The following is a 26,505-nucleotide window of genomic DNA, read 5'->3' on the forward strand; positions in this document are numbered from 1 at the left end:
CTACTAATTCCACAAGAAACGTGCTAGTTGCATAATAAAAACAACGCAAAAAAATATAGCTTTATCCATTACCCATTTTAAGCTGTTCTCATCCAGAGGTAGGCATCAGAATCTCCTGTGGAACTTACACACACACACATATGCGCACGCGCACACACACGATCCCACCAGTGACCTTGTGAATCAGGATCTTTGGGGTAGAATTGAGGCATATGCACTATGAGTGTCATACGGGGCTCTGAAACAGAGTCCCAGGTTAAGAATCACTGGCTTTTAGAAGCATCATGATATATATAGCACAGCTGTCAAAAAGCACAAAGCAGACTCTAAACTCTTTACTCAACCGCTTCTATAATGTATTAAATTGCTATTGGGATTTGAAGAACAGTGAGGCAGGAAGCAGTCTACTACGCAACATCTTAGTAACAGTTTAGTTGAAAAGTCAAATGGAGAGCCAAGTAACATTAAGGCTGCAGGAAGAAAACAGGTGTAAGTGAGTTTACTGTTGGAAAATCTCAATTTTAAATGAATCCCCATTTTCAATAAGGCAGATGGGGATGGCCCAATGGAAAAAGAACGCTCACTAAGCATGTGAGCTTAGAGCCTGAGACACTTTGTTGTCTGTGGCTGAGTGAGCACCATCCCTGTAAAGAGCTTCATTCCTATGTTCCGTGACCTTCTCCTTCCCACCTGAACAAGGTTAAATATGACAAAGCCATCTAGGTTTTAAATAAAGAAAAAATGTACACTTGGGTGACCGTTCTCTACCCTGACGGTACCTTCTAAGTCCTCACTTGTAATTAATAACACTCACTTTTCAGTTGAACAAATCCAATGTAATAATACCTTTGCAGCTTCTACCATGCGAGCGGTGGAGTCTGCCAAGAGTTTTGCCGCTGCCAGGAGCTTCTTTGAATTCTCCATGTCGATTTCAGCTTCTGCATCGGACCTCATGGCGTTGACGAGGTCTGACGTGGCCTGGGCCAGCACCCGGGCCTGGCGCACCATTTCACCTAGAGGGTGGGATGGAGGGTGTGGTCTGTGCCGCTGCTTTCTAAAGGGTGGGTGAAAGCTCAAGAGTCAGCAGGCTTGTCTCTACACCCTGGCAGGAGACAAGTAAGCCCCCGCGCTCTATTTCTAAGCAATGCAGCCCAATTAGATTCAGAACTGAAAATATTCCCTGAGGCTGCCAGAACTCTATGCCCCAAACACATCCAAGTTCAGTCTTTAACTATGAGAAATAAAAAGGACACAAGCGACCAAAGAGGAACTCTTAATAAAAAGAAGGCAAAGAACAAAATTATGTGCATTCACCTATAGTAAATTTTACCTGTAGTAAATACTTAGATAGAAAGTATTAATTATCTAATGTCAGGAACTGCTTACGCAAAAGCCCCTAAAATATGTTCTTTATTTTGAATTAATTTGAATCCTATCTAACACCAGATAAGTAGTATCACATAATCTCCTATGGTTGTGTCATTTGGCTCTCGCTAACAGGAGCACAGACCCCAGTTTCACGTGCAAATGCTAAGATTTGCCTCGGCCCAGTTTTCCCTATCCATTTACTCACCCTGTTCTCCCCAATACTGGTTTTGATCTTGTTATTAGTAATTGTTTGATTATATTGTGCCTGTGATTTTATTGAAATCTATTTCAACTTCCTTTTGGGGGTGGTAAGGGTATAAGAGCCAACATTAAAAAGAAATCTACTGAAACGTAAGGGATTTCTTCCTCTCCCAACGGTCGTTTGAGAAGAATGCTAACGCACTATAACATTAATGGTAAAAAAAAGAAAATGCTTTCAGGGAAATCAAAATGTACTAAATTCAAGGTATCCTGGATTGGATCCTGGGACAGCTGAAAGGACATCAGTAAAAAAACTGGTGAAATCCAAATAATGTCTGTACGTACCAGTGCTAATCTCCCAGTTCTGACAAACGGGTTAGAAAGATGTTAAAAATCTGGGAAACTGGGAAGGGGAGATGAGAACCCTGTATTACCTGTGCAATTTCTCTGTAAATCTAAAGTATTCCAAAATAAAAGGTTTATTAAAAAACAAAAGAATAACAGAAAAATCCAAATGTGTGGAGCATTGCTATTTTCTTAAATCATTTAAGAAGGATACAGAAAAGCACAAGGCAATTTTCTTAAAAAAAAATACTTCTTATAAAGTATTGCTCTGTACTGATGACCAAGTAGGAAAACAGACCTCTAACAAACTACTGGTAGGGTTGCAAATTGTGGGATCTTTCTGGAGATAAATTTCACCGACACATTTAAAATAATGTATGTAGCTATTGGCCCAGCAATTCCACTGGTAGGAATTTACCCTACATATACCCCCAAAACTAAACCAAAATATGAAAATATTTTTATCTTATTTTGCTTACGGAAGCATTCTTTTTGTAAAAGCAAAAAAAAAAACCCACAAAACCCGAAAAACCTGGAAACCATCTGAATGCCCGTTAAAAGATAACTGGTTGAGTAAATTTTGATGTATCTCTTCAATTGAATACTATGCTGCCATTAAAAAGATTATTGTATAGGTTGACATGAAAAAAGTTTCTAATATATATTGAGTGAAAATGGTTGCAAAAGAATATGTAGGACATAGTTCCATTTATATATCAGAAAAAGAAGGTGTTACACACATACACATCTCTGACTGTAGGACAATCAACAATTTCTGGACAGATAAAACAGAAATTGTAAGTGGTGAATTCTGGAGACTTAGATAGGATAGTGATGAGCTGGGTCGAAGGAGACATACTTTTTAACTAATAGACTGAAAGTTGCATTGTATATATTTTAAATTTTTCTGTATATGATGATGCTTGACATTTAATGAAAACCTTGCTGGCTGGAGAGAGACTGCCCCTCTGGGCTAGCCAATTCTTAATGACAGCAAAGGGTTCAGCCAGGAGCATGCCTTTGATACGGAAACTAACCGGTCCTGAGCCTCACCTCCTGTAAAGAGCCAGGAGGCGATATTCCTGTGCCGTACTAGGTAACTAGGGCCAGGTACTAGGTAACTAGGGACAGCCCCTATAGTGTAGAGCCTGTTGAAATTACTCAAACCAGCCAATCCTACACTGTTCACCCTGCCCTGCCTTTCCCATGGAAAACTCCAATAAAGGCTACGGCCTAAACTCTCCCCTCAATCCTGTCTTTTGCCATTGGACCCAAATCTGACACTTCCCCTCTGATCACATGTGGCATGTGGTGATTCCGTCTCTGAGACCTGCGAGTATGATACACTTCCTTCCAAATCTCATTTTTGCTTCCTCCTGTGGCTGTACTGACTTACTATACCATATCCAACATAGACATTCTTAACACAAAAGAGATTTACTGTGAATCTAAATTATTTTTTTAAAAAAACAAAAAACAATTAGTCAACTTTAATTCTCTAAGTGTTGCTGTGAACGGGCACATGCAGAGTCTTCCTTATTTTTCCCAGACTCAGAGAGGAAATATCTGACTGAGGGAGATGAGAACGTGCCCTTGCCAAGGCAGCCATCACGTTTCTTACCATCACCCTCAGGAAACCCCAAACTGACCACCCATCCCCGCAGCCCGACCCCTCACCAGCATCGCCCATGGAGCTGAAGATGCTCTCGGTGACACACATGATGGTGTCGGTGGCCTGGTCGTAGCGGCCAATGGGCTCGCCTCGGCTGGCAAATTGTCGCACGTGCTGCAGGAGATCGTGCAGGGCCTGGCTGACCACGCTGGCCGCTGCGCTGACCTGCTTCAGGAGCTCGCTGTCATCAGTGGCTGCCTGGCAGGCACGGACGCAGTTCTCCACCGAGCGATCTACCAGCTTCCCCGCTTCAATCAGCTGCTCCTGGCACACAGGGGAGCTGATGGTGGGGCTCACCACCTGAAACGAGACAGGAGCGGGTCTGGGACACCACGAGGCAACGCCTGGTTCCCAGTGTGCACTAGTATTTCCACCAACTAAGTAAGTCCCTTTCTGCGCTAGGTCTCAGCTCTTTACTTACCGGATCCGGAATTAAACTAAACCATCACTGGGGTTTCTCACACTTCACTACTTCACTTTATCTTTGTGATTTCAGATGCCTGCTAATTTTTGTCTTCATTAGTGATACATGACAAATTACACTACTGATTACCTCTATAGAGAGAGATTTCCAGTATTTACCAGTTATACTGACACCTCTGAATCAAGTCTTCTGAGCTAGGATAACGAGACTATCTAAAAGAATTTTATTTCTTTTTCCAGAGACACCTGGAATTCTGTTTCATGGTACTTTAAGGAACAGGGGGATTCTGTCATTTATCTGTGGGTACAAGGAGGGTGGGACAGGGAAAGCAGGAGGGAGACCATCCCGGACTCCTTTGACTGACGCTGTAAAACCTCCCCTAGGATAGGAAACACCAGGCTGAGCTAGCTCATGGGTCTCTACAGTACGTTAAGTCATCCAGCTGAGAAAAGGACTCCTCTCATCTTCTGAGGCATCACCTCAGTGAAGACCCACGTGGTTGGAGTGGAAAGGGTATTTGAAGTCAGACAGGCCTGAGTTAAAAAACTCAGTTCTCCCACTTACTATTTCTGGGTCTTACGCTAGTCAGTAGTATCTCGAGGCCTCAGTTTGCTCCTCAGTAAACTAGGGGTTATGGTGCTTAAGGAGGTGAAGTATGACACACAGTGTACAGCCCAGCTGGCGACGACCCTCATTACACTCACTCTAACACTGTGCAGTGGAGGAAGGACCGTCATAAATTCTGCGGGTTATTTCTGAACCCATTTATAATGCTGACAGCACAATGCAAGAAACCTTTCCAGGCATGTGTAAATAAGACATACTGACAAGTCCAAAGGGGAGACACGGCAATTTGCACATAGAAATGGCAATTAGACACAGAAGTACCACTGCCTGAGGACCTCAGCAAAGCACAAATGAGAAAAGTAGAATTGGGCAGTTTATTCTAAAATCTATCGTGTCACCTAAAAAGGCACCTGAATGAAGCCAGCTCTTAGCCTCAGACAATTTTAACAAATTCTGCCCCTGCTTCCCCCCAATCAATGTCCACAGGCAGGTATGAGCTTGGGACATGTCGCAGAAAGGGCCGGGGGGTCCAGATGGCTTACCTTGGCACACGCCACAAGCTGGGAGGTGGAGAGGGCACACTGGGTGGCAGCTGCAATCACCCTGTTCTGTAGGACTGTGTCTTCAGCTACCTGGGCAACATTCTTTGCTTTCAGGACCAACATGGCAGCGGCATTGGCAACAGCTTTGGCCAAACTCATTAAAACGTCCTACAAAAAAGAAAAAAAAAAAACTCCTAGTCATTCGTTTTATTTCTAATCACCCTTCACAGCCTGAAAATGAAATGTGGTATCCACTTAACCACTTTACTAGAAATCCATTTAACCTTTCTCCCTTCAGTACTACAGAATCATATTTTTCCCCTTAGTTTCCTGAAATGTCAACTTTGGAGCTAATTAAGGAAGAAGACACATCCTAGTAACATATCCTCCCATACATTCATGAAGTAGCATAGGTTTAAATCTAGAATAGGTTAGACTGAGGAAACAGTTTTTATTTTAACCACTGAGGAACATTCGCGCATTTATCCGGTACTGAGAGTTCTGACCACGTCTCTTGAATGTGGTCGGTGTGGTGCGTCAGGGAAAAGCTGAAAATGTACCCAGACGCGGCAAAGACTTTCTGCTATAGGAAGGCTATAATTCATGGCCTGCAAGTCATCAGGCCCTACTGTGACTTGAAAATGTATCTCTTGGATTTCTCCTTTACACAAGGATCCAAATGATCACCACAAATCCAGCCACCTCTTTGCCTCCAGAGGGCAACGTTGGACATGCACAGACAACACCTACAGCTAAAGAGTTAAGGAATACTCTGAACATAAGTTATTCTCAGTGTTCTGTAGCCTCCTGCATAGAGATTAGATTATTATGAAAAGTGGGAAGGGAGCCTACGTAAATAAACTAGCTACAAGCTGTGACCTCACTGAAGATGCAAGGAGCTTGGAGCCTTCAAAGATCAGTTTATGCTTTAACTCAACAAAAAGGCATTCTGCCTACAGGATGGGAATCCTTTGATTTAGCCCACCAGCTTTGTCACCCAACTGTGTGACCTGAAGAATAACCACTGTTACATTTAATTTACTTCTTTGCTTTTAATATTGAATGTAGTTTATTTGGTTTGGAATTGCCTTCCCAAACATATCCCAAACACATGAGCCATTTTTATTTTGAACAAACATGTGAAGGCTTTCTCCCAGAGGAAATGTGGTCAGAAGTCTTTATTAGTAATTCATCAGATAATAATGAAAAGCACTTTTGATGCTGAATGCAAAGGGCACCCACAGAGTCTTTACAATAAGATATCTTATAAGAAGATAAATTGGAAAAGACTGCTCAGACTGTACAATTTTACACAGAGCAAAGACTGTATGCTATCCAGGCCAATCAGAACCAGCGAAGCAAGTGGATTTTAAAGTAGACAAAACCAGTCTTAAAGGAACAGTTCAGTCCAGTTTGTTTTTTTTAGGTCTCTGATGTTTACTGAATGTCCAGGGAAAAACCAAAGCATCTGGTACCAAAAGTTGAAGATGTCTTTGGGATGCAAATGATATTTGTCTGCCACACAACTTTAAGAAATTGCTCACAACACGGCCTACAAAGTTACAGTTCTTGGACACCTATATCTCAAAATTAAATGAAAACAACTTGAATGTCACAAATTATTTTCCAAAATGGGTCACAGTATTCCTTTACTTGATATGAATCCATCTTTTCACATAAGGACCAAGATCTGGTCATATAAATTCATGATTGTTCTGAAGGGCTTTGTTAGACTCATTTATAGAAATCCTGTTCTTCCTATTAATTTTGTGCAAAACAAAATACAGTTAGAAAAAGAACGTGATACTACAGTACAGTTGCTGACAGGGCCTTTGTCAAACTTTTCAACAAGACCACTATTATGTAGCCTGTGTAAAATAAATCTTTGTTAAGTCTGGGAACACGCAGTACATTGAGGACCCAAGAAAAGCTCTGAGATAGGATCTCAAGAATCTGAAAAATAGAGAGTAAGAAATCCAATGTCAGTAAGCCAAGGGCTACTCCTAACTGGAGAGGTTGCAGGATCACCTTACTGTCCTAGTGTTTACCTAGAGACCTTACAGAAATGGAAAATATTCAAGTCAGGCATTTCCCTGGTAAGAAAGCCTCCACGGGACAATTCCCTGAACCTGAACCTGCTGCCCTTCCATGTCCCAATAGAAACAACCTTTAGGAAGCAAACTTTGCATTTATGTGATCAAAACAGTCTGTCATAGGAAAAAAAAAGGCAAAGTCTTCAAAAATACCAGGATGAGATGTCTTAAGGAAGAACTGTGACTTTCCCTTCAACCTTCCCTAACTTTGGGGAAACCAATAATCTTTTTTGAGGAAAGTAAATTGACCACTTCAAGATGATTAAGCCTAGTAAACCAACAGCTGAATCCTGTATTTATCTGGTTCCTCAGTACCGTGTTTCCCCGAAAATAAGACCTACCCCGAAAATAAGCCCCAGTTAAGATGGGGTCAGCCAGACGGACGCAGTTAGTACGTTATGACGATGTTCCAGAAGAATATGACATGACTGTATTTGAATAAACGTAGACTGTGTACATGAAAAAATAAGACATCCCCTGAAAATATGCCCTAATGTGTCTTTTGGAGCAAAAATTAATATAAGACCTGGTCTTATTTTCGGGGAAACACAGTAGGTACCTGTCTGCAAAGAATTACCTGCTCTAACACAAAAAGCAAAGACCAATACTAGGGCAGTGTGGGGACCTGGCTAAGGGAAGTCAGGATGGGGACACAATTAGCTTAGACTTAGTGGGATATATTTCTGTGGTCGGCAGTTCAATCTCTTTATAGTTCTAAGTGGCCATCTCAGCACAGAAGTGGCTTCTGGGAACACTGTATTATGGTGTCACCCTCCGCCATGACATGAATGTCCAAGCATTGGATATCTTACTGCACCACAGGACATGAATGAGTCCTACAGCCCCAGCACCACACGTATGTGCAAAGCAGAGAAGCAAATGCATCCGTGGATGAAGGTGCATGTTTCACATATCACGTATGATCATGTATTAGTGTAAATGATACATCTTGTGTTGATGAAGTTTCATAGTTTAGATGAAATGGCATGCAAAACTGTGACCCATGAAGCAAGACACTTAAATGCTAGCGTAAAACTGAATGATCTTTTAATTCTGAATTGTGCAGAATTCCCCAACAGTGAACTTGACATAGGATTTGGAAAAGGGCGTCTTCCAGAGAACCTGCGCTCGAACTGTACCAATTTAATGAGAATGTACTGATATAGTACTTGCAAAATTAGGATTTAAGAGGAGGAGAAAGAGGAGTGAAGGGCATCTGCCCGCAAGTGTGAGAGGAGAGAAGCCCATCTTAGCTTGAAGCTCCCAGCAGCAGGCCTGGCACCTCATTTGTGGTGGCTGGCAGCAGAGGCAGACAAGTTGAGATTTCTGTCTGAGCTGGCAGTGCATCAAGCCAGCTGCAAGTAGTGGCTACAGCTGTTCACCAGAAGACAAACAGCACATGTCCTTGGTATTAAAAAACAAGGGTGACAAAAAAGAGACTTCTTCACCACACCTGTGGCTGTGGATGATGCAGACAACAGACCCAGCTCTGAATGTAAAGGCAAGTCTGTGCAATACACAGGCGTGCACACGTTGTCACTCTAATATGTGCACTCTAGAATGATGCGATTAAAAAATGCCCCCAAGTCGGTAAAACAAGACTGGCCACGAGTTGATAACTATAGAGTTTGGGTGGTTAGATACAAGGGAGTTTATGATATTACCCCTCCACTTTTGTGTTTAAAGAATGTCCAGTATGTTGACCAATGAGAACAGCTAAATAAGTGCTTTACAATCATGGTTGTAAGTTGAGCTTTTCAATTAAAAAAAACATTTTTTTAATTAACACACAAAGACCTCATCCCCAAGATAATCCACCTCAGTCTTATTCTTGACAGCTTCAGGAAGATTTGGTTGCACATTCCATTCTCCCAGTTTGGGTCTAGACCATCATTTAGGCTCTTTCCCAAGATTATGGATGGCAAATATCTTACTTGGAATCGCTCATCAGTCTCATTTTCTCCAATCTGTCTCAAAAGATCTCCACTGGCTTGTCCAATACTTCCAGCAGCAGTCAAAACTGTCTGTCGAGGCTATGAACAAAGAACACACATTGAATTGACTGGAAAGAAAGAGCACTTCCTCCACAGTGCCAGCAGTGTAGAGAGAGAAACCCTATGGGATTGGCTCCTTCTGCACCTAAATGAGAGTCTCCAACTATCTGCCAGGAGACATAAACGTCCTGGTGACATTTGTGCAAGGAAATGCCTGATTTCTCACACACCAGCAATAGGTGGCTGGATTTGAAATGTTCAACTAATGAGTCTCATTCAGCTGGCAGGAAGGTGATATGTGTTTTAAGAAAAATAAGGGACAAAACTTTCATCCCCTTAGGGGATGTCCACTCAGTCCCACATCCCCTAAATGTGTATTTGACAAGTGTGTTAGTTTCTGAGATTGCACCTATATCAAGTATGGGGCAGGGAAGGGAAGGGAGGCTTCCTACTAATGGTTTAATCAGTGTCGAAGGTTGAACCATAAATTCTCTAAACTCTACAGCGTGGTACCATGCCCCATCAAGATGGAAGGAACAGCTCAGGAAGTAAGAGCCCCATGGTACTCCAAGTCTGCACCCATCTCATCAGAACCTGAGTGACTACTTGCCCCAAGAGCTCACCTCTCCAGAAGTAGGCTGTACAGCTTTCAGCAAGTCTGACACTGCCCCAGCGAGGGTCCTTGCGGCTCTGAGCAAGTCTTCCCCACTGCCCACTTCATCGTCCATGAGGGCCGCCAACAGCTTCACGCCCTTGGACATCTCCGTCAGGTTGGAAGAAATGGTGGTGATTGCACATCCCACAGCTGTGTAGTCGGTGTCTGCAGGGTCACCTGGGACAGAGAAGGACCATCTCCATCAAAGGAGGGTGGTGATGGGTGAGAAGAGCCCAGGTGGGCAGCAGGGAAGCGGCCACATTGCAGCAGTGGTCACCCACCACTCTGCAGGAATCGGACACAAAGCACTGCATGCGCACAGGGAGATGGACAGCTCCCTGTCCCCAAGGTGCTGCTCTTCACAGGGTCCTTTCACCCTGAGGCCTCTTCCATTGAAATACTGAGCACAAGCACCTTTAAAATTCCAAAGGAAGTCCCAGCATGTCATGGCCCTTTTCATTGGGCTGCTGTCAGCAGCTTAGGGAGGTCGGCTCGGCTCCTGAAACACTGTAATGCTGCACGTTGAAGCCAAGATATTTCCTGGCTCTCACTTGACAGAGCAAGGCGGGGAGTCATGCTGTGCCAGAAGAGACTACTGCTGGACGAGACAGAAAGAGGCACGCATGACGGACTGAGTCACTCAAAACCATTTTCAGACCGTAAGCTCCCAGAAGGGAGAAACTAGCCTCAGTATACTTTGAAGTATGTCCAACATATTGATGAACAATGAGAAGAGCTTTAAAAAGCTACATAAGTGCTTTTTAATGATGATGCATGATATAGACACAAAAGAATGAGATGTTCCCCACATTTCTCCTGGGTCAGTGGGAGAAAAATGCCTGAAGCACTTGGGGTACCTAAAAATAGACTGTCATCTCATAATGTGAAAATCTGTTTCAATCAAAGAACTTAAAAAAAAAAAAAGAAAAAAGAAAAAAAACACACAAAACCAAAACCACAACACACCACAAACCCCTCAGGGTCTTACCGGCAGTGAGGTTAACAACTGAAGCTGTTCCAGCTGTGATGGCATCGACTTGAGAGTGGATTTCGTGTTTGGATTCATCGACTTTATTCTGAACCCATACCCTAGACGCCTGCAAAACCAGACAACTGCATGACACAATCATTGCACAGAATTACCCAGGAAAGCAGAGAAGTCATGCCATAAAATGAGACCAGCATTTTCGCTACACTCTTCTTACTGGGCCAGCACCAATGAGGTCCTTAATTCATCTTACACCATGTTCTTAACGGGCCTCTTGATTACCCTGAATGGTATATAAATTCTCAATGTTTCTTACACTGGTTACACTGCTTTTTTAACTTGTAAGACCATAGAGAGAAAAAGTCTATGTGACGTTAGGTCAATGTAATAAAAAATGAGAATAATTGATGTCTCATAATCATATTGCACATTAGCACCAACCAGGCCAATTTTAATTTTGTTTTTTAGAGACCGGGTTTAGAATTAGAGTGTTTCAGTTCATGAGTGTTCTCTGTCAGCATGAGGATGGTCTTTTGTTGACAACATAAATATCATGTAGATGTGGCTCCTTTCCTGGTAGGAATTTGGGGGTGGGGGTGTTCAAGACCCCTGTTCTGGATCCAGCTATACCATTTGGGCAAATTACGTCCAGGATCTGTGCCTTACGTTGATTGCTTCTACTGTAGGAAATCAATGGTCTTTAACAACCTTTCCAGCTCTTCTACTTTATGGTCATTTGAACCTATAAATACCAAATTCTTTATTTTCTGGCATTTCTGGACTTAGCCAATAAATGATCACTTACATTGACATGACAACCCTATGGTAATATAAAGGGCTGATCTGCTTCCTAACACATTCCAACAATATTAATCTAGGTTCTAGATGCGTCCAGCATTAATAATATTTTTTGAATACTAATTCTTTCAAAGTTGGTGAAGCAGGAATGTTAAATCCAAATATTTCAAAACTCTATCTTACAACTGTGCTGGCTTTGGGTGTCTGCCATAAGTATTTTCATTCTGAAGTTCCCCAAAGGAAAATGTTTAATGATTTTGGGTCCTTGGGAAAAACAGCACTGAGGACAGCAGCATCCTGTGTGTATACAAGTATACAGTGTTCGGGGAGAACACGGAAGCAGTTCCTCCTGGCTGGACAAGATGAGGCTACAAAGTGTATCTTGTTTCTGGACCCTATAAGGGCTCCATTAGTTCTAACACAGAGGTTTTCAACCCTGGCTGCCCCTTAGAATCATTGGAGAGGGTGAAAAAGCACTGATATCCAGTCCCCACCCCCAGCGACACAGATTTGTTTGGTTTGAGCCTTAGGTCCTTTGGCTTTGCCCTTCAAGCTCCTCAGGTGAGTCTAATGTAGAAAGTAGGGCTGAGTACTAGGCAAACTTGAATGTGCACACAGAACAGCCGGGAGCTTCGCTAACATGCAGGTTCTGCTTCAGAAGTCTGGGGTAAGGCCTAAGGTTCTACACCTCTCACAAGATCCCAGGCGTTGCCAATGCTGACGGCCCATGGCCCACGACTGGCATAGCAAGGAGCTATTATAGATGATTTCATGCAGCAACGGCTACAGGAAGGCAGCTCATTACCCTGCCCTCCCAAAAGCTCAAGAGTAGTAACCCAGTGTTTCTCAAAACATGGTGCCCCCAAAAGCAGCAGCAGCATCACCAGAGAACTCACTGGAAATGCAAATTCTCAGGCCCCACCCAGACCTACTGAGTGAGAAAAAAATGGGGGAGAGGCTCAGCAATCTGTTTTAACAAGCCCTCCAGGTGATTCAGATGCATGCTATAGTTTGAGAACCACTGGTAGTAACAAAAACAGCTAATACTCACGGCGCTCTCACCACGTGTTAGGTACTGTGCTAAGAACTCTGTATGTGATTAGGTTATTGTGTCTTCACACCACACTAGTCATGGTCATGGATGACAACATGGAGGCTTGGAGAAAGCTGCTCAGATTCACACAGTCACCGAGCAGTGGAGCTGGGATTGGAGCCCACACGATGTGACTCCAGACTCCAAGTTCTCAGTCCTTGCCAGGTACTGCCAACAGCCAGTAGCACCCCCTGATTCTCTCCTCCGGGGGGTACAACCTACAGAGACTTCTTATCTTGAAAAAGACATGGGTTTCCCCTTAACCTCACTGGAGACAGAGATTCACCTGACCGTATTCAAAGAGTCCATCATCTTGCTTTCTGCCAGGGCAGAGACATAGAATGAAAATCATGAGTGATATTTACCATATCCTGGCCAAGAGGTGGCAATGAGTCAAGCTCGCTGAGGTCGTCCTGGGCCTGCTGGACAGCATGCATGCTCGTGTTGATGGTCCCCATGAGGGCCTGCTGGGCCGAGGTCTGCAGACAGATGGACACAAGGTGGCAAAACATGGTCCCGGCACTGACACAGCCCTCTACACAAAACAAGGTGACACTGAACTCTGGCTCTAGACAAAGTGGCCCAGGGTACACAGACATCTCAACAGCTGTACAAACCACCTCCCATTGGATAACTGAATCAACTAACAAGAAGTTTCAGAAAGAGTCTTTGCAAGGGAGCTAAGGCGACCCAATCCTTGAGTACTGGGGGCAAAAGATCTCAGGCATGGGAAATGTGTGTGTTACACCAGAACTCTTCTTGGTAAATAAGTCAGGATTCCAACCTACACATGCTTCTTCAGAATCAAATTACTTCTGAGCTTTCAGGCTCTTCAGCTTTCAAACAGTTCTCACCCAATATCCAAGAGAGGCACTGCATCGGTAGGCCATCGCAGTGGCAGCAATCAGTGATCCACTCAGGGGAAAGCGGGGCTCACGACAGACTTGGTCTATTTCTAAGGCTCTCCGAGGGGTAGCTGTCTAATTAGCAGCTTCGTGATGCTGAGGCAAAGACTCCGGTTTCTACCTCTGAGTCACCAGTCACATGGAGAGGTTTCTGTTTCTCTTCCAGAAGACAACTGTGATCCCAGACAGGGAGCTACCAGAGCCACCCAGTTACCAGAAAGCACGCTGGGAGTTAGGTATCAGGACTGCACAGCTGTAGAGCCATGATCCTAGACGGGAACTAGCAAGAGTGTGGATGACACACAACCAATCCCCACGGCTGGGTCCCTCCCTGCGCACCAGAGGCAGCATACTGACGTGCAGGGTAGGATGAGTGCCCCTGAAGCCTCACCAGCGGGGGCATGTGGCCTCGGTGCATCTGCCCAACCATGACCTGCTGCTGTGGTGAGGGCATGCTGCCAACGTTGAAGGTCTCGGGCCCGCTGGAGCCCGAGCGCATCACGGCCGGCAGTGCCACTGAGCCGTGCTCCACCTTCCCGGTCCGGTTGAACTGCTGCTGCAAGATGGTGGACCTGTGGGGGACAGGTGGTTTGGTCACTGTGAGGTGGCTGCTCACATGGAGTGTCATGACAGGACACCACAGGTGTCATGAATGTTTGCTGCTTTGTGCTGTGGAGGCCAATTTAAAAGAGAATGTACAGACAGAATTGTGAATGAAGATGCAGCACTAAAATGCTCAGAAGAACCCTGAGGTGAATCCTTTTATCATAATAATATAAATAATCACTCCCAATGTATTTAATAGGTTCACAGTATTATGCAATTAATTGTTCTTAAAAAAACACATAGGTATTCCCATAAAAACGATGTACCACCTGTAAATGAAATTTTTGGATACATTAATCCATTATTGGTAAATTCTACCTGAAATGCGTTCATTCAACAAATTACTGCATGCTGGGTTCTATTCTATTCTAGGTACTGGGGAAACAGATCATGTATCCTTAGCTTGCCAGGAAAAGTGTGGGTATGAATTCAAAGAAAATCTCCCACAGCTCAGATCGCTTCCCACAGGTTCAAGGCCACTGATCATACAGGATGTTTAAACACCTTTGCAGCCTTGATGATGGGACAGACTTTGGCACCTCTTCCAGATGATTTCAACTTAAGTCTGGAAAGACTCATAGGGCATCCAGTAAAAAGAAAATAATTATCAATATTTTTAATTCTCGATATTTTCTTTGAATGAACGGTGAGTGTAAAGGGCTTTGAGCACATGAAGTTAAGAAGTCTGAAGTATCCTATCTGCCTCAGTAGCCCAGTGGTCAAACCCACAGGGAGAGTCTGGGGAAGTCTGTGTGCATATGTAGAAGGGGGACAGGGTTGGTGAGCAGCTGCATTAAAGGGCAGGGGCCTCTGTCCCAGGATTCTCGAACCATCATAGATCACTCTCTGTTGCACAGGGCAAAGCTCGTGGGCCATACCAGGACACCAAGCAACAGACATCCGTGGAGAGACGTCATGGTCTATGGAGGAGGTGACATTAGGGAGGACGACCTGTGGTTCCTGTAGGAGGTTAGCTGCATCTAAGATCTCAGCGCAAGTCTAATAGAAGGAAAGTGGAAGGCCCAGTGATGGGGACCACCCTGGACCACACTTCCTGTTTGCCTTGATCAGAACCCACCCTGGTGCCCTAGGCAGTGGGGGGAAGCTACAGTGGTCCCAGGCAGGGGAGGTCCTGGGCTCAGATACTTACTTAGCTCTTCCTAGGTGAAGCATAGTGCATTCCTTTGAGGTGAATATCTCACCCTGTGAGGAAGCACCAGCTTACTGATTTCTATCTAATGGTCATTAATAATTCTAAGAAGTCAAGGTGTTTTGCCAGAGGTAGCAATACTTGAAATGTGTCACATCAAGTTTGGTTTCAACTTGTGTACTAATGGGACAGATGGAAAAACACCTTCAAGGTGATTATGAAGCAAATTGTGAGAAAAGGGAGCAGAGTGGCAATGTTAGAGCAACAATTATAAGATTAAACAAGTTCAAAGACTCTAGAACTTTCTGGCAGTGTCCTATAGGAAACATCACAATCTCTGAATCTGACTCCTGGCTCTGCCACATGAATGCACCTCAGCTAACTTCCATTGTGATTTGGTTTCCTCATCCATGAATGGGGATGACAATATCTGGGTACCTCTTCCATAGGGGATTGTTGTTGGGACCAAATGAGATAGCATGTTGGATATACACAGCAAAGTGAAGACAAGAAAAGTTGTTGTTACAATGCTCTATTTAACATAAAGGGGGTGGCTGCACAGGTTTTTGTTCAAGTATCACTTATTAGATGTTACTTAATTTTAATAAATCTCAATTTCCCCATCTATAAAATAGGGCTAAATTGGGACAGTTCTAAATTTAAAATAATGAAGATGATAACAATAGCAAACATTTATTATGTGCCAGGCATTGTTTTATGTGCTTTATTAGTAAGTCAATCATCAAAATGAAACTAATAAGGCGGTATTATCATTATTCCCATTTTATAGATGAGATCAAGGGGGCAGAGAAAATTCATAGTGTCCACAAGACCACACATTAAAATACAGCTCCCAAATTTGAACTCCAAGCTGGCTCCAAAGCTCATGTTCTTAACCATTTGCTGCGTCATAATATGTATCAAGTGTGGCAAGTGGCAGTAGTCCATCAACAGTCACTCCTCCACTGGCGATCTCCCTACCTCCAAAAGGACGGAATCAAACAAAAGCTCACTCTCCAGCCCTTTGATGAAAATGATGCAGCTTATGAGATTTAAATCAGAAATGCAGACTAGCACTCATGAATGTTCACTGCCTCTGAAGATGTCGTTAAACACATCTTATTCAGTGTCTCCCTGAAATCTTCAGCACCCTTCCCCCAGACACCCTTAATACCAATGCTGACAGTTTGGGACCATACTTCAAGAAGCAGGGCTCGTCTGTATCATCCACTACCATTTCCTCCACGTGAGGGACTTCAGAGCACATGCCCCAGAGCTGGCAGGAGGACACCTGCCCATGCAATGAGAAGGCAGTACTCCAGTGCTCAACAATACTTACTTTTTGGGGGACACGGACTCTTCTAACATAGTTGACTCCTCATCACCCTCTAGCCCAAATCTATCTTTACTTTGTTTCTGGAGGTGAAACAAGACACAAACACACACACAAAAATGAAAATCAGTAGGTCTTTACACAAGAACCTTTTAAAAGGGGCCACATAAGCAAAAATGTTGAGGTTTACACCAAATGCCTTACCATGGATATTTAGTAAATGATGGGTGAACAAAAGCAAGAATAACAATAAGAAATAAATTATTTAATATAGAAAGACACATTATGCACTCTGCATTTATTATTGCTCAGACCTAATTTTACATAGTTAAAATCAAGACGCAGACATTAATATTCTAGAACGTGGTTATTTGAGTAGGCTGTATCTAGGAGGCTTAGCAAATCTACCTGTTACTGCTATGGCATATAACCCTATTGAATTTGGGTGAAAAAAACAACAACCACGTAAAAAAACACGAAGAACGTTTCCAAACCCTCCATGTGGGTTTCTACAGAGGCTGGGAAGTATAACCTGACTACACGGAGTGGAAGAAGCCAGTGGGTTAGCTGGATTCATTCATTAGCGAAGTGATGCACTATCACTAATCACTGGCAGTCAATGATACAAATGAACCGCAGCAAAATCAGAAATTCTCATAGGATCTTGAGGTCAAAGACCACACACTCCAGCAATCGTAACGTCTAAGATTGGGTTTGGTTTCTCTCCCCCCCAGGGAGCTACATCACCTACACTGAGTCTTAGTAGAGAAGCCTTGCTTGCCAATTCGCATCAGTAGGAAATACCTTTTTGAGGATGATGTCGATGTAGCCCGCAATCAGCTGGGATATTTGCTCTCCCTCCGTGGTTTGTACTGAATAGTAGCTTTCTTGATACTCCCCAAAATCCTGCAAAAAAATAAAAATAATATTAGAAGAACTATAAGTAAATCAGATACAGTAGCAATTTTAAAGGTAAGGAGGTCCAGGTTTAAGATGGCACAGACTCAACTTGTTCCTGCTGTTCCCCTCTAAATACAAGTGAACACCCTAAAATGGATACAACCAACTATGGTAAAAGGGCTGTGAAAGCTGAAAAGTTGGACTGGTTGGGGACCTCCGGACGTGAAGAACCATATCTGGTGAGTTCTTGGGTTTTGTTTTATATCCCATTTACCCCCAAGGCTGGGTGTTAAGATAGTTCTGACACTTGCAATCTCCAACAAACAGTATCTGAAAAGCCTGTTCTCTCTGGCCAAAGGACCAGAAGAAGGAAAGCCCAACAGAGATTCCCAACCCGGCTCCACAGTCTGGGCTGGCATTCGTTGGCAGCTGCAGAGAGCAGTGAAAGCCTGGGCCGTCCCAGCCCCTGCTGCACATCTGAGGCAGGCGGGTGGTCTGATCCTTTTGCTGCAGTGGCCCCAGTGAAGCCCTGTACCTTCCTGCCCTCTACCCAGAGGCATAAAGAAACAGAGGATAGAACCAGTAAACTTGAAAACAGATGAATAATATTTAGTCAATTAGGACAATAGAGAAAATAGACAAAACAAAACAGAACTTCAGGAATCTGTGGGGCAATTACAAAAGATTTAACATCCATATCACCAGAATTCCAGGAGGGGAAAACAGTGCGAAACAAAAAAGAAAAAAGTATTTGAAGAAATAATGGCTGAAAACTTCCTCAAATTAGTCCAAGACATAAATCCATAAACCTACAAATTCAAGAAGCTTAGTAAAGCCTAAATAGAAAAAATCCTAAGAAATCCACACAAAGAACTTTTGAAAACTAGAGACAAACAAAAATCTTTAAAACAGCCATAGAAAAGTGACATCATCTCTAAACAAACATATTATCTATAAATGAACTTGAATGACAGAAAATTCTAATCTGAAACCATGGAGGACATAAAGAAGTAGATGACATTTTTCAAGTGCTAAAAGAAAATAACTGTCATTCTCAAATCCTGTATCTGGCAAAATTATCCTTTATGAATAAAAGGGAAATAGGAACATTCTCAGGTAAAGGAAAAACTAAGAGAATTTGTTGTTTTCAGCAGACCTGCCTTTAAAGAATGGCAAAAAGAAGATCCCCAAACATAAAGACAATGGTAACAGAAGAAGGTTGGGAACTTTAAAAAGGAAATGGGATGGATAAAAATAGAAATAAATGTAATAGACTATATATATATCCTTTACCTCGTGAGTTTTCTTTACTCATATTTTATGGTTGAAGCAAAATTTATAACACCATCTCATGTGGTATTCAATGTGTACAGAAAAAATATTTAAATAATTACACTAAAAAAGTGGAGAGTTTAAAGAGACCTAAATGGAAGTAAGGTTTCTACACTTTACTTGACATGGGAAAACAATGACACCAATAGGCTGTAATTAATTTAACATGTAGATGATAATATTCAGAACAATTACTAAGAATACTATATAAAAAGATATGCTAAAAAACCATTATAAATAAATAAAAATGGAACTCTAAAAATGTTCAAGTAACCCACTAGAAGGCAAGAAAAACAAAGGAAAAAGAGTGAAGATAAACAGAAAAAAAATAATAAAATGGTAGATTTAAGCTATAACATGTCAATAGTTAGGTTAAAATATAAATGGTCTAAATACTCCAATCAAAAGACAGACATTGACAGAGTGCATTAAAAGAGAACACAATCCAACTCTACATTCTCTATATGAAACTCATTTCAAATATGACAATATAGCTAGGCTGAAAGTAAAAGGTTGGAAAAAAGCTATAACTTGCAAACATTAACTTCAAAAAGCATGAGTGGCTATAGTAATATAAGATAAAGATTTCAGAGCAAAAAGTTATTAGGAAACCCTAAATATAAACATAAATATAAATATAAACAAAAGAACATAACAATAAAACAATTTCTCCATTAGAAGATAGAGGGAGAATGTATAGACATCAAACAACAGGGTTTCAAAACACGAAAGCAAAAACTAACAGAGGTGAAGGGAGATACAGAAAATTCCAGAATTGTTGTTAGAATCTTCACTCTCAGAAATTCATAGAATTATTAGATGGAAAATTAATCGGGATGTAGAAGGCTGGAACAACACCTTCAACTAACAGGATCTAACTCTCTCCTTTGCTTGAGGTAGTTACTGAGATTCATCACTATTTCTTATTTTTTAAATAAATTTTTGTTTAACAGAGCAGTACTTAGACCTACTTTTAAAAGAGCAATCGTATTAAACAATATACAATAAAACACAGCTGTCCCATGTAGTGCACATTTCTGCCTTCTGTTTCTCTCCCCAGCTCTCCCCCAGCCCGCAACCACTTTCAACCCTTTTTGTAGTTTCTCCTAATATTTCTAAATAAAATGTTTATATTGATTTCTTGATTTTTCTGTTGCAGAAATGATCCACAACTTCGTACAATGGAAGATGCGAACACCCATTTTTAAGGGCCACGCAGGTACAGTTGTTACTGACTGACTGCAGGAAGAAAGAAGGTATGTTTTCTGAAGATTCCTTCCAACTGGCATGAGTCCATCAATCAATGATTAAATCAGGTAACTATTCCCTCCAAGGCCACTTCTTTATACCTTTTGTTCTGATGCCCTATTATGAGATCTTGCCTTAATGCAAGCTGATATTTCAAGTGTTCACTAGAGCTGGAGAATAGCACATTTCAGGAGTTGTGAAGAAATGGACAGATTTCAACATTTTTTTGATTTCTCTTCTTGCTCAACTTGCCGTATCAATTCTCACAGGTAAGTGTGGCTATCGTTCAGGCTACACAGTTGTACTCTGCCAAGAGCAAATATTGAGGTTGGCAGGAGGAATTCAGAGGTTTGAAGGCAATACACATTCTCCCTATTTTCCACGTATTCCATAATGGGCATTTTATCATCATCTTGTTTGATCCCAGCAACTCTATCAACTAGCTATTACTATTCCCATCCATAATGGGCATTTTATCATCATCTTGTTTGATCCCAGCAACTCTATCAACTAGCTATTACTATTCCCATTCTACAGCTGAGGAAATGAAGGATCAGAGAGGAGAGATTTTGAGCAAGGTCATACAGCTAGGTAATGACAAGTTGGGTTTGAAAAAGACGATGTTATTTCCACTATTATTACAGCATGTTCTCTTTGGGGGCAGGCTGGGAAAATGCACCTCAGTAAGATGTCACAGTTCCTAGAAACTTCCAAAACAACTGGAGATGAAGAGGGAGCCTTTGTATGAGCCTCAGAGCATTAGAAACTTTCCTTAGAGGGTATGCTAGGGATGGCATCAAGGACATAGGAGACTGAGAATCACCCTGTGAGTGGCTCTGTTTGGTGAACTAAGACAAACTTAAAGCACCAGAGACGAAGAAGTGGACAACGAGACCCAGCTTGCTGACACCTCCCTCGCCTGTGGACCCGTCCCCGCCCCCACCCCGTGGACTCCATCCGTCTGTCTTCTGCACATTACTCTCTAAGGCCAAGGAAACCCAGTGGACTTCTATTGTTTCTCCAGCTCCATGACATCACCCAAAGCCACGTTGGCCCCCTCGTTGCCCTCTGCCAGTCCCTACCAGCGTGAAGCTCTTGGGTGAGGCTGCCCAGCGCTTGACCGTGGTGAGTGGCCACTCCTGCAGCACTTCCTTGGTCTTCTCATCCACCCGCATCACCGAATCCTTGGTGATCCCCAGCAGGCGAGGCACCAGCTTGTTCTTGCCTTTCATCTTTTCCTGCAACAGGAGGTACCAACAACAGTCAGTGCTCTTCCTCTGAATACATCTGATTTTGCCAAATAATCGGTGATTTCATAATGTTTTACTTGAGGTAAACCTACATACACTGCACTTCAAAACAGGTAAGACTACTGACTCTTAAAAATATTTTCTGATTAGTTTTAATAATTTTTCAAGAAACAGTAACCATGCCTATTAAAATAATGGATCTCTACCTGTCACTCATGCCCAAACAAATTCAAGATAGGTTAATAATTTAGGAAGAAGAAACAGGTGAGTAAGATGAATAGTTGTGTGATTCCTGGGTAAGAAATGACTTTTAGCACAAACACCAACATAAACCATAAAGGAAAAGATTAATAGTTCTAACTATAAAATATATGGAAACTTGGATACAGCTAAAACAAAAAGAGAAATAGGAGAAAAAGAAACCAGAATTAAAAAGCAAATGACTGAGGAGTATTTACAGCAAATATGATAATAAAAATTTCACGTACTGTGTATGTGAAAGATAATCATAAACCAATAAAAATAACTAGCAAAGAACATTAACAGAGAATGTGCTTAAAATAAAGTAATTAGATAATAACAAGCAAGTGAATAAATTTTAATGTACATAAAATGGCAGGTTTAGAAAAAATTAATACTCAGAATTGAGTAAGGCATAAAGGAGAAGCACTATTGATGAGAATTTAAAATGGCAAAGACTTTACGGAAGAATATGTGTCAACAATCTAAGCTTTAGAAATATTTCTCTTTTGTATACATTTTGCATTTATAAGCTTCTTGAAAAAGAAGTTATAAATGAATATGAAGATTATGCTGCAAGAAAATTATGTTGCAAGAAGATTATGCTGCAAGGATTTATCACGGTGAAAAACTAAAAATAACCAAATTTTCAATAATAGGGGATTTGATAAATTACAGTATATCCAAATAACAGACTATTGCACAACTATTAAAAATCATATTATAGGAAAACAATTAGATTCATGGCAATAAAGTATTCACAATATATTATAAAAGCTTGAACAGCATAATCCTACATGAAATAACATTTTAAACATAAAATTTTTAAATTAAAATATTAAACATTTTTTTAAAAATTTCATTGCGTAATAAAATGGTGGCAACGATCATCTCAAGGGATTTGTATCATTCTTGTGCTTTTCCTTACTCCCCAAATTTCATTTAATTCACATCTATTTCTATTGTTGTCAGGGGAAAAAAACAAACTTTTCACATAATGTTTCCTGAAACCTAGCAATGCTGACAGCATTATTCTCCAAGGAATACATGTACAAATTAGCACAAAGTGTGTATGTAAGTGGGTGTGTGTGCACGGAGACAGCCACTTAAAACAGAGCAGAAGTGTACTACACTAATTAATCAACGCACACTTTTCATTAATTTTCAGAGCATCTTCTCTAAATGTTGGTATCATCATCATGATCCCCATTTTGAAATAAAGGGGCCAGCAACTCTCTCAAGGCAGACAATAGTGAAGGGTAAAGCCACGATTAGAACACAAATTTAGCAGCTCAAAAACATCTCTGATTTCAAAAGCAGAGTGTCTACCACAGTGCACTTCTTCTTATGGAAGCAATTAGAAAACAGAAAAAAAAAATACACTCTCCCAGTCCCCATGGGTCGTTTCTAAATCATCAGATGGTAAAGGTCATAGCACACCTCCAGGTTTCTCCCAGGAGGAGGAGATAATGACATCAGTGACCTGTGTGGGTGTCTGAGGAGGGGAACATGGCCCTGTAAGAACCTCCCAGTCGTTACAAAAACCAGGGAAGAGTCCGATTCTTTGTGAAGAGAGGGCAGTTCTACAGGGGGTCAAATGAATGCAGGTGGATGATGCCAGTTAGTCTAAGTTGGCTTCGGGAGCCACAGGAGAGGCGCTAGGCAGCGAGTTCAGTCACACAGGGTTGGCACCAGCCCAGCTGCTGGGATGGGACCAGGAAGGGGATGAGGACTAAAATGTGGTTTGCAGCTGTTGCCTTCCTCCTTTCCCATCTGCACCTCCACAGTGAGGGGCTACGGGGCGAGGGATTGCCCTGACTCGGGTGGACATCAGGCTGGCCTGGGAGAGGAAGCCACAGTGAGCAAGCAAATGACTTACTGTGGGGATGCCATCAGAAGGTCACGATTGAGGGGAAGGGTAGATAAGGCACGCAGAAAATACGGTAACTCAGCAGCAGAGACCTTCAACTCTGAAATACAAAAGTATTTCAGGGCCTACCCACAGATAATTCAGATTAGCTGGAGAGAAGTTCAAACAGCGAATGGCTTAGATCTGCGCTAGCGATGTGGGGTTGTCCCCTACCGAAGACCTGCCTTAGACCCTCAGTGGCAAAGCCCGCATGTCAGGACAGGGTCCTGAGGAAACAAGTCTCCCTCTTCCTTCCTCTAGCTCATATCTCAGTCTTTCCACACCTCTCATTTCCAACCTTCAACTACACAGTGTCCTTTTACCTCCAGAAGACTTGTTTTTCATGCACAGACACATGCAGAGACTGTAGCTGTGATTTTGCCAGCTACGGGAACGTCTCTCTCAAGGTAGTACTCATTAGGTTGGTTGTTTTGAAGATGTCTCGAGCTTGCATAACTTCCAGGAAGGAGAATGTATACATTCTACCAAAGAGAGGCAGCATCCAATAATAAGGCCCACCCCTCCTCTTTCAAGTGCATTTCAGCCATTACTGTGGGTTTAGTCCTGGCGACGGGCTCTGATCAAACCTGCTCTGCCTCAGGCTCTTCTCACAGGTGTGGAGAGTGATTATTAAATCACGTAAGTTTTACATCTGAGATTCAGAATTGGGGAGAGGGAGGCAAGTGGTCTAAGCTTTCGGCAGGCTGTGGCCCAAGCCCGTGATCCAGCTGTGCTCACGAGAATCCTACACTGGCGCCCAGCCAAACTGCTGGCCTGCGCGCTGTGCTGTCACCATTGTATTTAGTTCTTTTAGGGGCATGGCAGACATGGATGGCTTCTCAAGAGCAAAACCTGGGGGTTAAAGACCCTGTTTATTAGCCATCTCTCTCTTTCTAAAAACACTTGGTAATCCATTTTGACTTGATTCTGAGATGCTCTGAATGCCCTCTGTGATGCTTTTACAGTTCAGAGTCATCTCCCCAGGTGTCTCACCTCAAGGCTCTGATTATGACGACAGGGAAAGTTCAAAGGGAAACTTAGAAGTGAGAAGGTTTATACAAGGATTTTCTGGAATGAAACAGGATCCTTTGCAGGCCGTGGAAACTGCATTGCCATTGCTTATGGAATTTTGATTAGCAGATCATGGTTACATGGGAAAGAAGTCAATGAAAGAGGAAAACTGTAGACATTCATCACTCCCATTTATTGAGATCTTATATGCAACAGTCCCCTTTTCTATATTATCTCATTTAAACCTCATAAAAGTCACAATTTTATAGGTGAGCAAACAGGTTTAGAGATGGAAGGTAGAGTAACTTATCTAAAGTCAAACTAAGTAGCAAAGGCAGAATAAAAACCCAGGTCTTTTTTTTCAAAGCATACGTCCCTAGCCAATGAGAATACTGCCACATAACACTGTTCCCTGTTGGAGTCATTATAGGGTTTACAGACATTCTCTATATCCGGGTCAGCAAACTACAGCTGGTGTTTTTTGCCCATTTTTAATGGCCTGAAAGCTAAGAGTGAATTTTTCATTTTTAAATGGTTGGAACAAAATCAAGATGTGAAAACTATATGAAATTTAAATTTCAGAGTCCGTAAATAAAGCTTTACAGCAACAAAACCATGCTCATTCATTTACATATTGCCTATGGGTGCTTTCATACTACAAAGGCAGAACTGAATGGTATGGCTGGCAAAGCCTAAGATTTTTACTGTTAATCCCTTTACTGAAGAAGTTTGTGAACCTCTGCTCTACATCACAGACACCAAAAGCCAAATAAAAGTTGGGAGGACTCAGGCGCCAAGGATTAGGAAGACATGGGAGGAGTTAACAGGCTGGGCTAACCTAACATTTATCTAATATCCTTAGTTCCAGTACTACCCTTGTTTACGTACATAGCTCACTTAATCTTCATTAAAGTTCTGTAAGAAATTACCACTCCCATTTTCAGATGAAGAAACTGAGGTCTAGGGAGGCTCGGTATGTCTCTCAAGGCCATTCACATTTCTGCTATTTCTCACATAGGTGTATACTGCCATCCCGGATTCTGGGCCAATCTTCCTGACTCCCACCTGAGCACTTTTCATTATAACAAAAGATATAACACTCAAAATGTACACAGATATAGAAGAAAATATGATGGAAGCACCTATAAAAATATCAAACTAGTTCTCTATGAATATCTATGACTAACGTCAAACCCATGTTGTATACGTGAATTTCATTATCAGTATTTACATATATAGTAAATGATCATTTCATCAATTAATTTAGAATTTCTAATAGAAGCTAATAAAAGTAGTCAATGAGAAGATAGAATAACTTTTATTTCCTAAATTATGCCAGAGAATCTCCTTTACAATTGAATGCTATGTTCCAGTTGGGAATCTGAGATCTTTGTTACTTAAGCCTTTAAAAAACTTATTATCCTTTCAGCATACAATTTCTGTGTATGTGCTATTCTGCATGTGATCTCTTTTGATCATATATTCTAAGTAGTTGTGATTTATACACACTACACACACACCAATGGGGTTTTTTATTTAATGCTGTTGATATATGTCTTGTCAATTTACTTGACTGATTTACTGAATTTTAAAATAACTCTAAAAATCAAAATGACTGTGCATGTTGTTGTGACATGTACAGGGATCTGCAGACTGAAAATTACAAAATATTGATGAAAAAATCAAAGAGGATCTACTACTACATTGGTGGATTGAAAAACTCAACATAGTAAACATATCAATTCTCCTCCAACTGATCTATTAACTTAAAGCACTTCCTATCAAAATCCCAGCAAGGCTTTTTGGTTGATATAAACAAAGTTGTTCTAAAGCAGGGGTGTCCAAACTGCGGCCCATGGGCCAACTGTGGCCCACGATCCA

General features: G+C 41.9%; 1 protein-coding gene across 7 annotated transcripts in view; it reads right to left on the reverse strand.

The window, feature by feature from the left end:
- The window catches only part of TLN2 (talin 2), a 419,393-nt gene that overhangs the window by 142,924 nt on the left and 249,964 nt on the right, over window positions 1–26,505 (reverse strand). For all 7 annotated transcript variants that reach the window (XM_033107584.1, XM_033107586.1, XM_033107581.1 and 4 more), the window contains 11 exons: window positions 21,297–21,452; window positions 17,539–17,640; window positions 16,741–16,817; window positions 14,037–14,217; window positions 13,106–13,219; window positions 10,850–10,958; window positions 9,830–10,038; window positions 9,147–9,245; window positions 5,120–5,287; window positions 3,592–3,886; window positions 847–1,013 (listed from right to left, as the gene is read on the reverse strand). In XM_033107584.1, the coding sequence (XP_032963475.1) occupies window positions 847–1,013; window positions 3,592–3,886; window positions 5,120–5,287; window positions 9,147–9,245; window positions 9,830–10,038; window positions 10,850–10,958; window positions 13,106–13,219; window positions 14,037–14,217; window positions 16,741–16,817; window positions 17,539–17,640; window positions 21,297–21,452 (1,677 nt within the window). The remainder of the gene's footprint in view (window positions 1–846; window positions 1,014–3,591; window positions 3,887–5,119; window positions 5,288–9,146; window positions 9,246–9,829; window positions 10,039–10,849; window positions 10,959–13,105; window positions 13,220–14,036; window positions 14,218–16,740; window positions 16,818–17,538; window positions 17,641–21,296; window positions 21,453–26,505) is intronic.

This window comes from Rhinolophus ferrumequinum, chromosome 6 (assembly GCF_004115265.2).
Source record: "Rhinolophus ferrumequinum isolate MPI-CBG mRhiFer1 chromosome 6, mRhiFer1_v1.p, whole genome shotgun sequence".
Classification (NCBI taxonomy): Eukaryota; Metazoa; Chordata; class Mammalia; order Chiroptera; family Rhinolophidae; genus Rhinolophus; species Rhinolophus ferrumequinum.